Source organism: Trematomus bernacchii, unplaced genomic scaffold, assembly GCF_902827165.1.
Source record: "Trematomus bernacchii unplaced genomic scaffold, fTreBer1.1, whole genome shotgun sequence".
Taxonomy (NCBI): domain Eukaryota; kingdom Metazoa; phylum Chordata; class Actinopteri; order Perciformes; family Nototheniidae; genus Trematomus; species Trematomus bernacchii.
This window is the reverse complement of record NW_022987821.1, coordinates 1,230,941-1,249,258: the sequence shown is the minus strand read 5'-3', so window position 1 is coordinate 1,249,258 and position 18,318 is coordinate 1,230,941. Positions and strand designations below refer to the sequence as shown.

General features: G+C 42.6%; 2 protein-coding genes across 2 annotated transcripts in view; one reads left to right on the top strand and one right to left on the bottom strand.

The window, feature by feature from the left end:
• si:dkey-1h24.2 (uncharacterized protein LOC100137117 homolog) overlaps nt 1-3,697 on the bottom strand; it is a 28,286-nt gene extending 24,589 nt beyond the window's left edge. The window contains exon 1 of the mRNA XM_034151199.1: nt 3,333-3,697. Coding sequence (XP_034007090.1) covers nt 3,333-3,483 — 151 coding nt within the window. The 5' untranslated portion in view covers nt 3,484-3,697. The remainder of the gene's footprint in view (nt 1-3,332) is intronic.
• A 10,690-nt stretch (nt 3,698-14,387) lies between these two features.
• LOC117498992 (carboxypeptidase O-like) overlaps nt 14,388-18,318 on the top strand; it is a 4,890-nt gene continuing 959 nt past the window's right edge. The window contains 9 exon segments of the mRNA XM_034151217.1: nt 14,388-14,882; nt 15,022-15,061; nt 15,154-15,255; nt 15,506-15,526; nt 15,528-15,611; nt 15,709-15,825; nt 16,158-16,251; nt 16,698-16,733; nt 16,736-16,899. Of these exon segments, the coding sequence (XP_034007108.1) occupies nt 14,815-14,882; nt 15,022-15,061; nt 15,154-15,255; nt 15,506-15,526; nt 15,528-15,611; nt 15,709-15,825; nt 16,158-16,251; nt 16,698-16,733; nt 16,736-16,899 (726 nt within the window). The 5' untranslated portion in view covers nt 14,388-14,814.

Below are 18,318 nucleotides of genomic sequence, written 5' to 3'. Positions count from 1 at the left end.
GTTAATAAAGCCGCTGTGCAGACAGACACAGGGCATTACGGCTCAATATGACTTCTGCACGCTTGAGGGGATCTTTACTTGGGCTGTCTACTCTACAGGCGACACTACACACTCATCATCTGTGAAATATGGGCTGTTTTCGTTGAAAGAAGTCAGGAGATGAATGCAGATAAAAAGCCAAAATGGCATATTGATTTTTCTTCGTAAATCTATACTAAGGTGAGCAGACGTCTCAAGAATATTCCACACAGTCCCTAATTACAAGCAGTGGTCCTGAATTCCTAAACATGCGCTTCGATCGGTTATAGTCTAAAAAAACTATAGTTTTGAAACATTGTGTTGGTTTTGGCCAAGGACAGGCTTTTATTTCTAAATAAATGATGGCTTTTTTTCGTACAATAGTTCCAGTCAACTATTCAAGTCAACTATTGATTGATTGATTGATTGATTGACAGCTACGTAAAGCAACAAAGGTGGCAAATAGACGCAACAATGTTGAATTCAAACAGTTCCAATGGAAATCAAGCCACCCATTGCTGAAATGGAGGCCCAACACTTTGAACGTCAAAAAGCAAAAAGCTTACTGCTAGGAGGGAAATATTTTGCACAATCTATTTGTTCTGCCTCACCAGGTTGCTCCCAATTATTTGATCTGATTACCGCGATCATGTTATGTCAGTCTGCATCACCGTGTTGAAACCCAGAGGGAACAAGATGATAATTTCAACTCCTTGCTGAAATTGGTTGGATATTAGAAACTCTCTCTGCAGCGCCGGGGGCGACATGTTGTTTTCTCTCCGAAAAATGAACCGGTGCTCACTTAATGCTTACGATATCCGCTTCATGATAGCTCACACATACTCAAAAAGACAGGGCGAGCTCAGCAAAGTGCCACTTCGAATCAGCGGGGAATGAAGGGGGTCCGGGGCCGAGGCAAGGTGCAACTCAACTCCTCTCCAGAGTCCCGGAAGATTACTGTAATGTCATGCATGTCTGATGTTGTTACATTTCACGTCAGCTGATCCTTCAAATGTAGCAGCAAACACTGCAGAAGGCCTGCGAGACGAGCATGAACATGTAAATACATATGGCGTTTAAACTTGAGGCGGATACCTCTATTACTTGTACATCAGTATAATTTGTTAAAGTTGTGAATGTTTACAGAATAAGCTATTACCAAGTTCTCTTAGCAATGCACCCATGGGTGTACAAACAACTTCCACTGTGTTGCTTTGATAATGAGGAAATGTTAAAAGCTTTTTCTGGCTAACAATGATTTATGTTTACCGTCAAAGTCACAAAATGGCTAGGGTTAGTAAACAGTCAAAATACGACAGTGGACATTTTTTTTGAGTTTTATTTAGTTTTCGTCGAGATACATTCAGCGACGTTAATTGACCGTTTCTGCCAGTGCTGGCTTTGAGGAGATAAATTGAATGTTTTGTACACTAATCAATTATAATCATTCCCCAGATCCACTTGAACGTGCGTCATAGTCTCAACTCTCCCTCCTCTTATGTCATCAGGGACAAGAGTTTGCTTGAGTAGATGATATATAAAGGTTGAAAGTAAGTATTACTATGGAAGTGTTCGTCGCCTTTAGTCAAAAGGGTTCACAGCTGGAGAGCGACTTATTAACTGATCCTCTGATTGTGTATTTAATCTCCAAGCAAAGGACGAGAACAGAATGCATGATTTGAGTTCAGCATAAAAAGAGAGCATCTTTCTCATTGTTCCTCCATCGCTAACCTGGCTTGATTAAGTTCCAGTTATTTTAAAAAGCCTAAATGTCAAAAAAAATAACTTCTCAAATAGGAACATTTCCTTCCTTTCTCTTGCTATAAAATGTCAATTCTGACACTGTTGGCTGAACAAAACAAGCAAATTGAAGATGTCACCTCGGGCTATGCAAAACTGATGGGCAATTTCCAACTTATTTTTCAACCTTTTTATAGAAAAGAACTTCTAATGTGAAACGTCTCTGCATCATATTGCATTTAAACTCATTGTTTTTTATGCTCAGTGCTCTTATTCCACTTACACAATGTACAAATATGCTTATTTTAATTTACAAACTTAGACCTATTTTGATCATAACAAATATTAAAGGCATGTATCAGAAGCAAAGTGCATGAACAATTATCAATACGAATTTTCCGTATTTTGATTTTAAAACCGAATTTCTTTAGTGTTTTACACTCTCATCTAACCTAGAAACATATATTAATATATTTACTTGACATTTTTGTATTCATTTAAAGCAAGCTGATGTTAAAGCTATTGTTTTTATGTCATTCTGCGCATGACTAAATCTCCACTATGAATCAGGTAGTGATTCCACAAGTGGTTTAATATCCTGCCCGTCACATCTGGGAGAGGAATCCAGCTGCATGAACGGAGACAGAGGAAAATGTCCACTGAGGGTTAAGCTCGCAGAGGGAATGAGGCATCTCTCTGTCATGGGGTCATTTCTCTTGGTCAAACACCTCACACACCCCTCATTGGTTGATGGCTCTAGAGAATACACTGCTGCAGCCGTCTCCTGTATAAGGTCAATAAAAGTAATGCAGCACAGAAGGAGGAACGGCTGTGAATAATTTAGTGGGGGGGGAAGATTTGAAATTGTTCTCGATACTGCAGCAGCGGCAGAGAGAAAACATTAAAAAGAAAACTCACGCCCACGTATAGACCTCATTACCTAATCATTTCCCAGTGGTGTCCCGGAGACAAAGCTGGGAAGGCCTTATCTCCTCTGGTGTTGTGTTGGGTTTAATCCCTTTAACGGAGACTCAGCATTTTTTAGAGACTTTATTGCATGCAAAATCCACATTTTGAATGAAAACACAGCTGCACACACAGCATTGCAGAGAGAAGCATATTAGGATGCCTGGCGATTGATTTCTTGTAATGAGGCGGAGGAACTTTAAACAGCTTGCAAAATAATTTAACATCACAATACATAAATCATGCAGGGGGTAAAATAAAAATGAGAATCTGTCATGGTTAGAAGGTTAGAGCAGCTTTTTAGTTGCCTTAGAAATTCAACATCTGAGATCAAATGACGGTGTACTGATTGCATTTTTAAGCAGGTAATCAGTCAAAGGTGGCAGCTTGTAATTAGAAGCAAACAACATCTTTAAGCTGGAATTAATGCATGTTTATTTACCAGGAGATGGGCACTTTTATTTTGTAGGACTTGTTTTAAACATTTCACTGCAGACAGGTTATTTAGAAAGGATGACAGTTTTAACATAACAACATATTTTTCAACCCCTTCTGTTCACACCTCAGCTCGCATTATTCATGGTATATAAAAATAAAATAGATGTTACCTTTGACTCCTCTGCTCGCTCTGGGGAGGACTGAGACATTCTTGCAGCTGTTATTATAGTCAGTAACTTCCATGGTGAGGTTCCCTTGCTCCGCGCAGCCCGCAGACACCTCCCCGGGCAGCACGCTCACATTCCCCGCCTGTAGAGCCATCCTCTCCGGTGACAGGGACGATAAGTACCCGCTGCCTCAAACTGGAGCCGCGCTGGAATCAACTTGGAGTCGCCGTATCTTTTTAGTTTCATAACAGCCGGAGAGGGGGCGTTGTGAAAACTTGGAAAAAGCCCAAAACTGGAGTTGAGTGATTCGAAAACTGTAACAACGTGGAATAAACGGAGAATAACAGGTCCGTGAAGAAGTTCATTAACGTGCGGAGATGAAGCGCCGCGACGCGCGCACTGCACCGGACTGAAGCGGACTGAAGCGCGGCTGTGGAGGAATGAAGCTGCGCTGCTAGGGCAACCTCTCTCTCTTTCTCTCTCTTTCTCTCTCTTTCTCTCTCTCTCCTCTCTCTCTCTCTCTCTCTCTCTCTCTCTCTCTCTCTCTCTCTCTCTCTCCTCTCTCTCTCTCTCTCTCTCTCTCTACTCATACTCGTCTCCTCTCTCTCTCTGTCCCTGTAGTTCAGTCACAGCAGAGACGTAATACAGAATGTAACTAAGTACATTTACTCTTCTCGTGTAACATCTCGAGACAGATTTGATGAAATGATGGAGATGTAAACACTTTGAGGATTAATTGCATTTTGCACACGTTTAAATTATTATTATTTAATTATTGTTCCTCCACTACTTTTTGTGGGCAGATGTTGTTTTTACTCATTTGCATTACCCATTTAGCAGTTTAATGTTATCAAAACCAAATATAAATCATCTGATACATTATTATATATTATTTTAGGCTAAGCGACCTAGTATGTAAAGGAACCCCACCTTTATCAATTGCAACATTCAAGTGATGAACTAATAATGCCTAATAATTGCAATACAGTAGTTAAATATGACATTTTGAATGATTTTGAATGCAGGGACTGAGTATTTTTCTTTGTAGTATTGCTACTTGCTCCCACCTCTGCATGAATAAGCTTCTTATATGCAAGGTGGGGGGACTTCAGGTTCATCTCTTTGAAATGAATTTGAATTGCTCTTTCCGAAGTGACAGTGGAGATCAAATATAAACTGATTATGTTGCAGTTGCTTTAGCAGTGGGAGAAGAGAGGTTAGTAGGGACAAATGCACATCTTTTATCGTTTTGAGTTCAGTCTCAAGAGTTTATTTTCTGTCTGTACGACTGAAATCATGTCAGCCATTCACTTTCTGGAGGGAAGGGGCAGAGGGTTAAATACATTGCCTCAAAGTGAGTGTTTTGTCGACAGGCATCAAGTACTGTTGCATGACTGTAGCAAGGTACAGAAAGGTTTGTGAGCAGTCCAGGATCCAATTCAAAAACCAATTTACTGTGGGTTCACTTGATTTAGCCGTTTGGCAGTTGCTTTTAGTGAAAGAGCTGCAACACACACTCACACTATCTGAACAGCACCAAACAGCAGTTAGCAGCTAGTTTCAGACAGAGAGACATGCAATCAGAAACCACATTGAAGAAATACTCAACCAGTCGCGTATTCAAAATCCTTCTTAGATTTTAGACATTCTAAGTATTCTAGTATTTTATTTGTTCTTCAGAAAATGCCCTTAAAATGCTAGCATAAAATAGAAAAACTCAAGTAAAATTCAAGTACTTTAAAGTTTTAGATAGATACCTCGCTCCACTGCACCCTCGCTGTTTTATATTTAGGATACACGTCAGTGTCCAATCCCTCAGGGCCCCAAAAACGCCTACAAAGGTTTCCTCTTTCCTCTTTTCATGGATTAATTGTGCTGCTGGGGTATAAATCAAGTGTGAGTGAGTGTGTGGAAATACATTTGGTGTAGGGGAGCTTTGGGGGATGTAATTGCATATTCCAAACCACTTAAGACTCTCAAGAGCTAGTTGGAAATTCTTTATTAGGAACAACCCCCTACGTTTTTTCTGGACAAAACTTAGATTGCTAAAGACACAATATTGTACTTTTTGAGATAATATGACAATTATACTACAAACAAAACCCCCCATAAAACCCTTTGTGAGTTGTTAAGTGTGTGAAGATGCAAGCGATAGAAGCGAACAGTGGAAAACAGAGGCTTTTGGGGAAAATATGTAATTGTTACTTAAAAATGTAAGGGGACACGATGTGGACAAAAGGTGCTACCAACGAAAGAATGTCACCTAGAGTGCAATACAAGCTTCGACAAGCCCTTCCTGTAGCCCTGTTGTTAAGCTATTGAAGTCTCCTTGGTGAAAGTCCCATGTTTTTTTGACCCACCGCTCCACCCAGACCTCCCCCTACGACTGCGGTCTTTGATTAGTATCGTATTTGTTCTAGGTGGTCGTCAAAACGTAATCCAAGAGAAAATACGTTTCCCCGAAATGTATTTGACCCTTGTATAGGAACGTGACTCTGAGGAGGCTGCCCTTGCTCAATTACAGCACCAGTGTCACTGGTTTTGTCAGAAATCCTCTTTCAAGAAATGGTTTTCAATTTCATGTTCCATTTCAAGGGCTCGATAACGGAGGCAATCTCTTCTTCTCCGGGATGGATGCTGGATGTCAGAGGGGATCATCAGTGGGACAAAGAGCAGCAATTCTGCAAGAGTAGAGGTGAGTACCAGATATCTTTTCCTAAAGTGTCTATGTGACAATTTTAGCACAGAATTAGATATTGTACAACCTGTGTTTTTGTTTCAAATTATTAGTTTTAAACTTGAGAATGTCCTGGAGATTGTATGTAGCCTGTGGAACAACTGTTACCTTTTTTTTTATTGGCTATTTGGCCGACCCGCAGGAGCAAAGGGGGAGGTTATGGGACTCATGATGTGCAGCGTGATGGCTTTGTTTATGTGGAAACGATCTGAAAGTGCCTTGAGGTTTTAGTTCATGTGATACCGCTTGAGAAATGATACAGATGCTTTGAAAAATGTTTGGAGGCTGCGGGGAGAGTGAGGTTGCACAGCGGAGGAGAAGGGCTACACTTTTTGTGTTTGTGATTTGTTTGATGGCTGCTGTCAGTCCTGCTGATGCTTTAACAAATGTTGCCACTGCTTTTTGTACTGCTTTTATACTGCTCTTGTGTGGGATGGTGTGTGTGTGTGGTGTGTGTGTGTGTGGTGTGTGTGCTGTGTGTGTGTGTGTGTGTGTGTGTGTGTGTGTGTGTGTGTGTGTGTGTGTGTGGTGTGTGTGTGTGTGTGTGTGTGTGTGTGTGGGTGTGTGTGTGTGTGTGTGTGTGTGTGTGTGTGTGTGTGTGTGTGGTGTGTGTGTGTGTGTGTGTGTGTGTGTGTGTGTGTGTGTGTGTGTGTGTGTTGCTCCAGCTTGGCCTAACATGTGCTGCTGTGTTCTTCCACGTTTTTGAAGATAACAGCTTATTAAAGCGATGCCAGAAGTCGCTCCCTTCTGCTTCCTCTGAAGCCTCCAATGTTGTTTGGCAAGTTTGGCAGCCACTTCACGTTGATTTTTTTCCACTGTGTCTGCCACAGGTCATGACTAGCAAGTCCGATGAGATGAGGAACTTAAATCCCTGCAAAAGGCAGCCCATATGAAGCACCAATGCTAGTGATTTGCAGAAAAGGAATGTCAGCCCGAGCATTTAAGAATTTAAAGTGGCCACAGGAAAGCTCAGTCTGCTATTTTTCCTCAAGCTAGAAAACAGGATAACTTAAACTTGACTGTTCATATAATTGCTTGCTGCTATCGGCAGTGGAATGGTGCATGATTATTATATTGTTTTAACCACTTTTTTCACACTAATAACATACATGAACTTTAAAATTAGTGCACATGTCCATAGTGAATGCACATTGCCTTATGATGTCAAATGACTGACTAACTGATTCTATGTAACTACATAATTTTGGAACAAGTATTAATACTCTGTAATTGTCACTTGTAAATTACCCAATTTTCAGTAAACATACAATTGTCATACATTTGACACTAATGGGTAAAATAACCTTGTATCAATGGTACTTATCAAAATAGTATTGGTCTCGTGTGGTTGGTTCCACAGGGATCAATCTTAGAACCCTTAAGACCTTTGAACAGCAGGTAAATATTTTTCGTATGGGTTGTCTTAATCTGTCATCCGATAAAAATCGCTATGAATAGAATCCTAATGAATGTATGAAATCAGCAGAAGCTATTGTTTAACTGCCTAAGGCGCAACCGGTATAGTCCTATATAATCTTAAGTCTTACGTTGCATTCTTTGTTTTGCAATTTGTAATGTTATTTGCAAGAATTCTTCCTTAAAGGGTGTCAGAGGTTCCCCTGCAAAGAAATCATTTATTTTTTAATTTCTATATGATTATTTAATAGTATACAACTTGCATGCAGGCATTATATTACTGACTACTGTAATCATTTGTCTTATGATTCTTATTTCCCCATATGATTTCCTTACTGTTTACAGCTTTGAAATACTAATATGGGACACAGAGTAAAGTAGATAGGAGTCTTGAACCACATTTAAGGTTTGATTGACACTCAATGTCAATGCATCAGCAACAGAAACTTCACTTGAACCCCCGACCAACTTAACGATGCACCATGAGAAATGCTATGCCCCAAAAGTGTGCCAGTTACCCTCTGCTTTCCAGTCTGTCCAGATGTTGACAGCTTTCCTCACCCCAAGCACTCAATTAACTACACCCTGTAAAATAAAATCGAAATCAACCGCGGAAGTGAATCATAAAACGTTGTATAAAAGCTGTCAGATGATGCAAATGTTTGGTAAAGTCTAGAAAGAAGAGAACCCAAATGCATAAACGTAGCAAATAATGTCTAAATTCAGCCGTAAAACCCTGCAAAAATATGTTATCTCAGCAGCGTGTGCGTCTGTTCCCCAATCCAACTTTAAGATGCTATGAGCGAGGTTTTGCGTTTGCAAACACAGACACATTTTAAGCGTGTGTCTGAGTGTAACAGAGCGACCCTGCCTCGTCTAAAAGCATTAGTGCTTTCATCCTTCATTACGAAGAAAACAGCCCATGATTGTGAGCTTTGATTACTGTCTGGGACACACACTGGGTTTGTGCACACAGCACAGAAACTGAGACAGGTCTTGTCTCTGTGTTCTATGAGCAGCTTGTGAACAGACAAAATGCGCATGTCAGCAAAGAAGTGGGAACAAAGAGTTGCAAGTGTTTTAAATTCATGGTATAACCAGCAGCCAGACTAACAAAGCTGAATAAAGAGAAAGCTGCTCTCCTACACTAAACTAATCTCAAAGGGATTCAACTTTAAGATCTTAAAAGTGTGGCTTTCTTTTTTTAAGGAATGTTCAAGTGAAGCAGGTGACATAAGTATTTTTGACCAGATTCACTCTGAATATTTAATCCCTCTGACAGCCGATAATTGCAGTATTTTGTTTTATATTTTAATGAGTGCAAGCACTCTTCCCTCTACCCATATTTTACTCTGATTACTCTTTGATCTCAAGTCAGCGTTGTACTGACATTCTACTGGTCAGATGTAACACGAAAACTGTTCTAAAAACCACCACCGTCTGTCAACCATGAATGGATTACTGAACAGGCAGGGGCCCTGAAGTTAGGGACCCTCCTGGCGTTTACCTACAAAAGGTCACTCGAATAGACATGTACCAACCAGAAAGAGACTCAAAATGACTACAAAGAGATGAAGAAAACAACTGCAAACTGACTAAAAAAGGTGAGGTCAACAACAACAAAAACACAAAATCTCATAGATATGTGATGCAACAATACATCAACAAAAATAGGCTATTAAAACTGAGTGTCTGGTGTCTTCTGTCAGATAAATAATGGCGCCTTTAGCATGTCTGTGCCCAGCGGCCCATTGTCCATTGACCTTGCCATATTGGCAGCACATTTAATATTTCATTCAAATTTCATTACGTCCAAGAAAGTAATCTCCATTGAGTGCAATGCCTTTTATGTCAGAAAGACTGTTGGGCCTCTGCACAGAATTTCATAGTGGATTTCTTTAAAAAGAAATTACAATCCTCAGAACCCCAGAATGTTGCACACCTCAGCACAAGTCTTAATGCTGGCCACAAACAAAAAAGGCAATGCTGCAATGGAGGAAAGTAAACACAAGTGAAAAGAAAAGAGGGGAAAGAAAGGCAATTTCTGCAACATTTTGGCAGCATTACAGGAAAGAGGGGGGGGACATTTTGAGGCTATTCAATTTACTGTTTGGTTTCCTGGGTAGAATTGTTACTCGGGAGGTATCAGGTAACAGCTAGACCACAATCAGCTTACGAATTGTACTTGAGCAATAATCGCAACCACAGCTGGAAAACCCATTAAAAGAGCATTGGAACGAGACATAAAGGCTGCCTCACAGGTGATCTTGGGAGGGAATTAAAACTGAAATAAAGCAAACACAGGATTCAAAGACCACAATAAGGACTCTCCAGAAGGACACAGCAAGGATACCATTATACCTTGGTATTCTAAAAATGGAAAATCTGATTAGATTGAGCCTATAATGTCGTGCCGTCCACCTGAGCACAGCTACATTTCCGCCTCACTGATGAATAAAACATGTTTTCTGCCTCCGGTATATTATAAAGACCTGAATGTAGTTTCGTTTAAATGCCAAAGAACCTATTACTGGGCCACATTTACTGATATGTGAAAGCTTGCCAACCTGGTAATGGAAAATAAGATAACGCAATGACACCATGTCCAGTTCATGGTCTTATATAATGATGATGATAAATGATATCCAATAATAATTGAACAAGCTACAACAAATGATTCAGGTAATAATTACCTAAATGCATGTGTGGAATCGGGCCAGAAATGATAAACAGATTGTTGTAAAGCTAGCCATTTTCATGTTTAGTTAAGTGTGTTTGCATGCTATGTTTTGCTAATTAGCACTAAACTTAAAACGGCTACAAAAAATTGCAGCCTTTTATTGATAGTGTATCAACATGCCTTTATTTAAACAGAGGAACATTTGTTTACCTGCATTTATCACCGATCTGTGTGGACCATTGTTTTTCCGTTCACCGCCTTCGTTACAAAATGTGCCTTATCTTATCTTCTCCCTCTATATTCATATTGTCAGACATATTCCTCCTGTGTGCCTGAACATGATGGTATTACTATAAGACAAGGGTGCAGGTTCATTTTTTATAATAAAAAGACTGTACCAGACTGTGGTTCTGGGTGAGTCTTCTAATGAATGGATTTCAACAGTGTTACGTTGCCCAATACACCCAAAACACTGCTGGAACGCTAGAAATAACTAAGACGAACTGGCACTGAAGGGAATGTGGATGCCAGACTAAGTAGACAGAGGGAGAGATGATAATGAGGCACAGGTGAGGCTAATTAGGGATGGGAAAGCAGGTGGAGTTTCAATCAGGGGCAGGAAAGCTGAAACTGAAATGAGAGAAACCAAAATGACAACAGGAACAATAACAAAACATCAACATGCTAGCTAGGGCTTTACATAAAAGGGTGTGTCCTCAAACACCGCCAACGAGGTATCACCGTACTATCAGGTTTGGGGAAAATGGACCCAAGTGCAGTTTAAAGGACTAAAAAAGGTAGGTAACAAAACAGCGAGCTTTATTAAAAAAAAAAAAAGCCGATGACAAAAGAAAACAGATACCAATTAACAAAACTGGGGAGCACGACAGACAGGAACAAATACTTACAGGCGGGAACAGGCAGGGAGACATGGACTAGCAAAGACGAGCATAGGCGAGGCAGGGAACAAGGACATGAAGAGACAGGGTAGCATGGACATGGAAAGACGACGAACAGACATGGAGCACAGGGGGAAGACAAGACTAAATACACAGAAGGGTAATCACAGGGACAAGACATATGCTGGGCAGGGGAGGCAGAAACACAAGGGGCAACAGGTGAACACATCAGACAATCAGACACACCTGGGGTGTTTCTCAATCGCGAGTACGCTTGCTTGGTAGCACATGTCTGCCGAGCATCTTGCTTCAGAAGCGAGTCAAAGAATACTTCCTGGCATTCGGAAAACGAAGTGTGGAACACGCTAGCAAGTGTGCAGGTGTGCGTCAGATGAGAGGCCCCCGCCTTACATCTTCCGCCACAGATTTGGGGAAATTGGTCCGTGCGCAAAGCATTGTGGGGATTTTAAGACCGCGAAGTCTACTCATGTGCAGACTCGATATTCTCCAAATGGAGTAACCGGGCTCGGTAGATTTCCAAGTATACTGGAGATTGGAACAGTACTTCGGCGGCACTCGATGACGTAGTATGCTTGAAATAGTGGCTCTGAAGCAGCTTAACTACTCGCGAATTGGAGAAACACCCCAGGGAAACTAAAAGACAGGAAGGCAAACACAGGAAGGTAGGACCAGACAAGACACAAGGAGGAAAAATTTCAAAATAAAAGGTGGAAAAATGAAACAACATAAATCCAAAACCATGACAGAACCCCCCCCTCAAGGGACGGATTCCAGACGTCCCAACAAAACAAAAAGTCCAAAACCTCTAGAAGGGTGGGTGGAGGGGTTCCGGAGGAGGGACGCATAACTAGGGCCAAAAGGGTGAGTTCAAGAAGGGGCGAAGGCCACAGCGGGCGAACTCGGGCATGAGGGCGAAGGCAGCGGCTGGGAGAGTCAGGGGGCCGGGCTCGAGGGCAAAAGCCGCTGGGAAACTCAGGAGGCCGGGCACAAGGTCGGGCAAGAAGGCGGCGATGGGTCAGCTCCGGAGGACTGGCAGGACGGAGGCGGGACAGCACCGGAGGACGACGTACGCTGCAATGGGACCCCTCCAGTGTCAGCTGGATCGCCGGAGCACTGGGATCGAGAGCAGGAGCTGGTGGGACCCCTGGCAGGACAGGCGTAGACGGGACCCTGGACGGAACATGGGCTGGTGTCAGTGGGACCCCCGACGGAGCAAGGGCTGGTGTCGACGGGACCCCAAACAGGACAGGACAAGGTGTTGGCGGGACCCCGGCTGGAACAGGTATCGGCGGGACCACCAACAGGAGAGGACAGGGAGTTGGCAGGACCCCCGGCGGAACAGGTGTCGGTGGGATAGTCACCGGTGTTGCCGGGACAGGTGTTCCCGACGAAACAAGGGCTGGTGTCGGCAGGACCCTCGGCGTAGCACGTGTCGACGGGATCTCCAACAAGACAGGACGTGGTGTCGGCAGGAACCCTGGCGGAGCAGGTGTCGGCGGGACCACCAACAGGACAGGACACGGAGTTGGCAGGACCCTCAGCAGAACCCCCAACGAAACAGGACATGGAGTTGGGAGGACCCCCGACGAAACAGGTGTCGGCTGGACCCTCAACGGAACAGGACGTGGAGTTGGGACATGGGTAGGGACATGAGAAGGGATTTGAGAAGGGACTTGAGAGGGGACTTGAGAGGGCACTTGAGAGGGGACTCGAGAAGGGACCTGAAAGGAGACTCGAGAGGGGACTCGAGAGGGGACTTGAAAATATACTTGAAAAGGGACTCGAGAGGGGACTTGGAAAGGGACTTGAGAAGGGACTTGAGAAGGGACTAGAGAAGGGACTTGAAAAGGGACTTGATAAGGGACTAGAGAAGGGACTAGAGTAGGGACCAGCAGCCATGTTTCTGGCTCCAGTTCCGGCCCCTGCAGCCATGTTTCCGGCTCCAGTTCCGGCCCCTGCTGCCATGTTTCTGGCTCCAGTTTCAGCTCCAGTACTGTCTCCCCGGCCGACGCCAGCCTCCGTGTCCTGTCGGTGTTCCGACCGACGCCAGTTCCCCGTGTCCTGTCGGCGTTCTGACCAACTCCAGCTCCCCGTCTCCTGTTGGCGGTCCGGTCCTCTCAAGTCCCTTCTCAAGTCCCTCCTCTAGTCCCTTCTCTAGTCCCTTCTCTGGTCCCCTCTCTGGTCCCTTCTCTAGTCCCTTATAGTCCCTTCTCAAGTCCCTACTTACCCGTTGTTTCTCTGGCGTTTTGCAAGACTCCGTCAGGGATTGATCCTCAACCAAGGAACAGGACACTGGAATCAAAACTGGACTCAGGACTCAATCTATGTGGGAACAGGTTACATTTCCGTCTGTCACTTATCCAACAATAATCAGAAGGGCTACATGAACTTTAGTTTCCTCTCACAAATGTGAACAGGTAGTTTATTAAAGTTTCAGAAATTATAACACCACACATCAATAAAAAATGAAATGGTTTTGCTGAGATACATATTATATCTGAGATTTAGGTTTGCCTCACTATGAGTTAGTATAAGATCGTCTTCCATTGCCTGCTAAAGCTGGAGAGTTCAAGTTCGAACTAGGTTCAAAAAGGGAACTGCTCTCCGATGTTCTTCAGTCTTCTTTTATCCTCTTCTTTCCCGCGGCTTGTCAAATGGTTTGACACGTGGTTTGTCACATCCTGTGCATGCAAGCTGGTGCCTTTCACAAGTGTCCTTCTTCGTTGCTGTGGTTAACTGTTCACTTCCCGCAAGGAAATACATAACAGATGTTCTCCTCGAAAGGGGAAGTGCATAGAAAGTTCATCAGTATTGTATGTCTTTTTAACAACTTGTAAACCATCTGACCCTGATCAATACCAAACAATGACTAACCACAACTACTAAGATTAATAATAATAATACATTTTATTTTTAGGCGCCTTTCATGACACCCAAGGACACCGTACAAGTTGTTAAAAAGAAAGAAAACGCTAATAGGCAACAAAACATGATAAAAACACAAACAGGAAATCATGGAGGAGACAGTCAAGTGGACACAAATGAAACATATAATGGGGAGCACTACAGTGAGTAGGCAGATTTGAACAGGTGGGTTTTTAATTGGGATTTGAATATGGTGATTGTGTCTGACTGTCGGATGTGCGGGGAGGGAGTTCCAGAGTCTGGGAGCAGTGCAGCTAAAAGCCCGAGCACCATGGTGACGAGGCGTGGGGTGGGGACGGTTAGCAGACCAGCAGAGGAGGAGCGGAGGGAGCGAGAGGGGGGGTGTACTCCTGAAGAAGGTCAGCCAGATAGGGGGGGGCCAGGTTATGTAGGGCTTTGTAAGTGAGCAGTAGGTTTTTGAAGTTGATGCGGGATTGAACGGGGAGCCAGTGGAGTTGGATGAGGATGGGGGTGATGTGTTCTGAGGCCTTGGTGCCGGTGATGATCCGGGCTGCAGAGTTCTGTATGATTTGTAGCTTGTTGATGAGCTTGGTGGGTATGCCTGAGAGGATGGCGTTACAGTAGTCGATGCGGGACGTGACAAATGCATTGAAACGCCCCCCTCGTGTTCTAAGGAATAAAGGGAAGTATCTCAGCCCATGATGAATCATTAACCAACACAGTGATAGCGTAAGTAGTCCAGGGCTGAGGCAAAGGTGTATCTTTATCTGATGCGTGTCTTCTATAAAGGCTAGGGTCAGTGTCAGCAACAGTTGCAAACAAGGAGTTTACGTTCAAAAAGTGGCAATGCTTTTCTCCGTGGGTCTGAGCCTTGTGGTGCTGCTTTCAGTGGTGGGAGCAGCCACAGTGGAGAGGTGAGTCACATCTTGGGTCCAATACTGACTTAAAGAAGGCGAATGCAACAAGCCTTACTTTTGAAGACTCCGAAATGGTTGATTAGCACATTTTATTTCTTCTTGTTCCTCTGTGTCTCATGATTTGGATGTGCAACAGGGTGGAGTATGACTACTACAAATACCATCCAATGCCAGAGGTGAGAAAGCAGATTCTCGCTCTTACACTTTTTATTTTGACAGACCACTACACACAGAATCTAATGTGTGTTGTGTGTATTCCACCCTACAGATCACAGACTGGATGGTTCAGGCTGTGAATAATTACCCTGAAGTTGTGACTATAGTGGAATATGGACAGACCTATGAGAAGAGGACTATTAGCTTGCTCAAGGTAAAATAAATGTTGTGACGCATAATTGAGCCATCATTTCCCAGACACAAATGTATTGGGCTTATGGGAAACCACTCTGAAGGCTGATGAAGTCATTTTCATATCAACGATATTGACTTGCATTAATGAGTTGAAACAAAGATTGTCTTCAAGTTGACCTGATTTGCTTTTTCAAGGCAGCAGGTGAACTTTAATTTGCAAGTTGAACTGACATGAAATGTTTTACAGTGTATATGAATTTGTGTTCCAGATCGGCGTTAATACGGGGGAGGAGAAAGAAAGCTATCTGGATGGACTGTGGTATACACGCCAGAGAATGGATTGCCCCGGCCTTCTGTCAGTACTTTGTCAGAGAGGTAATTTAAAAAAAACATAATTTTCCTTTAAGTGAAAATTATTTTGTACGACATATCTTCCAAATATTAATCTGCACTTGTGTTTTTCACAAATCAGATCCTTCAAGCATACAAAACAGACCCAAAGATGCAAGTGATGATGACGAATATGGACTTCTATGTCACCCCCGTGCTCAACATAGACGGATACATGCACTCCTGGAAGGACAACACAGTCAGTGCTTGAGTTTGATGGATTTTTATCAAATTACCTTTCTGGGTTAAGCCTCAAGCTCTCGAGCCACAGAAGAGCAGGATATGAGAGAATGATAGTCCTATTAAAGCAGAGGCAGTTAAGTTACAGTGAGCTACAATTCAATCAGTGAATAAATTGATTCATGGTGCTCAACACGAGTACCAAATCATCTCGTTTTCAATATAATATGAATGGAAAATGATATCAAACAGCAATCCCAGGCAGTATGGAAGTATGTGCAAGTGTGTTCATTTCTTAATAGAACAACCGGAACCAACCGATTTAACCGAGTGAACCCTTTTGACCCGTAGACTCGACTGTGGAGGAAGAACAGGTCACCGGGACCTTTAAACTGCACCTGTTACGGCACAGACCTCAACCGCAACTTTAACGCCAACTGGGGCAGTGAGTGTTGTTTTGCTTCTCCATCTGCTCATTTAGACGGCCATTATGCTCTATGTATTGCTCTGATAATCATGGGTATGCGGGTATCACACATAGATGTTACTGAAGATGTCTAATCACTGAACAATTTGTTTTAGAGGGGTATTAAAGAGCGTTGTAGAGCGCCAAAATGCTGGCATCCTACAATTACCACAATGCAACTGATGCACTACTTGTCATAAGTGAATACCCTTAATAATCTTTCAAATTCCAAAGCCCCAGTTTTGCCTCCTAAAAACGACATACGAAACTGCATTTTCAATTATGTTACGATGGAAAGGGTATTTCTTTGACGTATCACAAAAAATACTTTTCCTATCAAAAGCTACTAAATATTACAAACTGAACCTTTAAATATAAAACTTGCTCACCACTAGATAATTCAATTTCTTTGGCTGCCTCCACAGCGCTCGGGGTTTCCTTCGAATGCTGCTCCAACACCTTCTGGGGACCAAACCTGTGTCCGAGCCCGAGGCCCAGGCCGTCACTTATTTCGTAGGAAGCCGGAGAGAAGACTTCCTGTGTTTCCTCACCATCCACTCCTACGGCCAGCTGCTCCTGGTTCCATTTGGAAACCCCAACTTCACTGCCAGCAACTACGATGAGCTGGTATTTACATCGACACACACAATGATGCATGATTTACACATGGCTGATTATGAACATACACAATATATACTCAAATAACATCACATAACAATTCAGGATTTAAGAAAAGTGTATGTGTGCATATTTTGTGCCTGATTATCGCTACATTAATCAAGAGAATAAGGCATATTGCCATAGAAACTGAGCTCATGCATGTCACAAATACACAGAAAATGAGGCAATCTGTTACAGCTCTATTGATAATGGAGAACAAATGGCTACTTGCTTATAGATGGGAGGCGGATCCAGGTAACAAAAACCTACTGTAGCCACAATCCAGACCGAATTATGCAAAACAGGATTATGTCCATTCGTCTCTGGCTGAAGGAAACAAACAGCAGCATTTATTTTGGCATGGCAGTCAGGATGCAAAGTCTCTACATCCGCATGTCAGGGATAATGTGACAAGGTTTTCAATTATTAATCTCATGTTTATAACCCTGAAGCGGAACTTGTTTATGAACATGGAGACTCTAAAATTGTAGATATGGATTGGTACAGAAGCCCTGAGAGGCCATTGAGAAAATAAATCCTAGAGATCTGTTTTCTCCTGTGTTTTTAATTTAGGAACTAATTAAAAATGTTGCCAGGAAATTTTTTTGTTTAAATGGGGCTAAAATCTTTCACGAGATAATTTTCAGATTATTTTTGCGCAAGTGAACCTCCAGATAAAATTGAATTAAAAGAAGACAAATACAGATGGCATTCTGCTGGATCACTTTTCCACTCCCCATATCATTATCACACTTACAGTATTTCACTGTCTGGGTGCAAAGGTGTTTCATACTTCCCCACCACACAGTGGTTGTTAAAGATAGCTTCACAAGCATGCACTCACAGTTCGGAGACAGCTGAGCCCTGTTTCCTGTTTATTTGGTAAGACGCTAACACCACAGCACCCAGACATGAGGAAGGAGCGTTGATTCCTGTCATTAAGACTGATGCACATGAAGGGACTGTGAGATAATGGGCTCCTGGGCGCAGACATGTGAGAGGTTACCCACCCTGTCTACATAGGAACAAGACACACAAATGTAAGGGTTAACTTTGAGTCATTTTGTGTCCCTATGTAATCATGAAGCATCAATTGTGTGTCTATGTACTGTAGTCATTTTGGGTATTTTGTGTTAATTTCTGTCTCCTTGATGTCGTTTTGAGTCTATTTTTGGTGCTTTAGATGTGGTCATTTTGTGGTTGTTTTGTGTCCCTTTGTGGTTATTTTATGCGATTTCTTATGTGTTTGCACCTCCTAGTGGTCATTTTGGGAAGACCCTTTGTTAATTTTGCAAACTCTGTATATGTATAACATATTTTTTAGAGGTTTTGTGTCTCTGTTATTGTTTGTATTGTCATTTTTGCAACTTCAAGTAATTGTTGGGC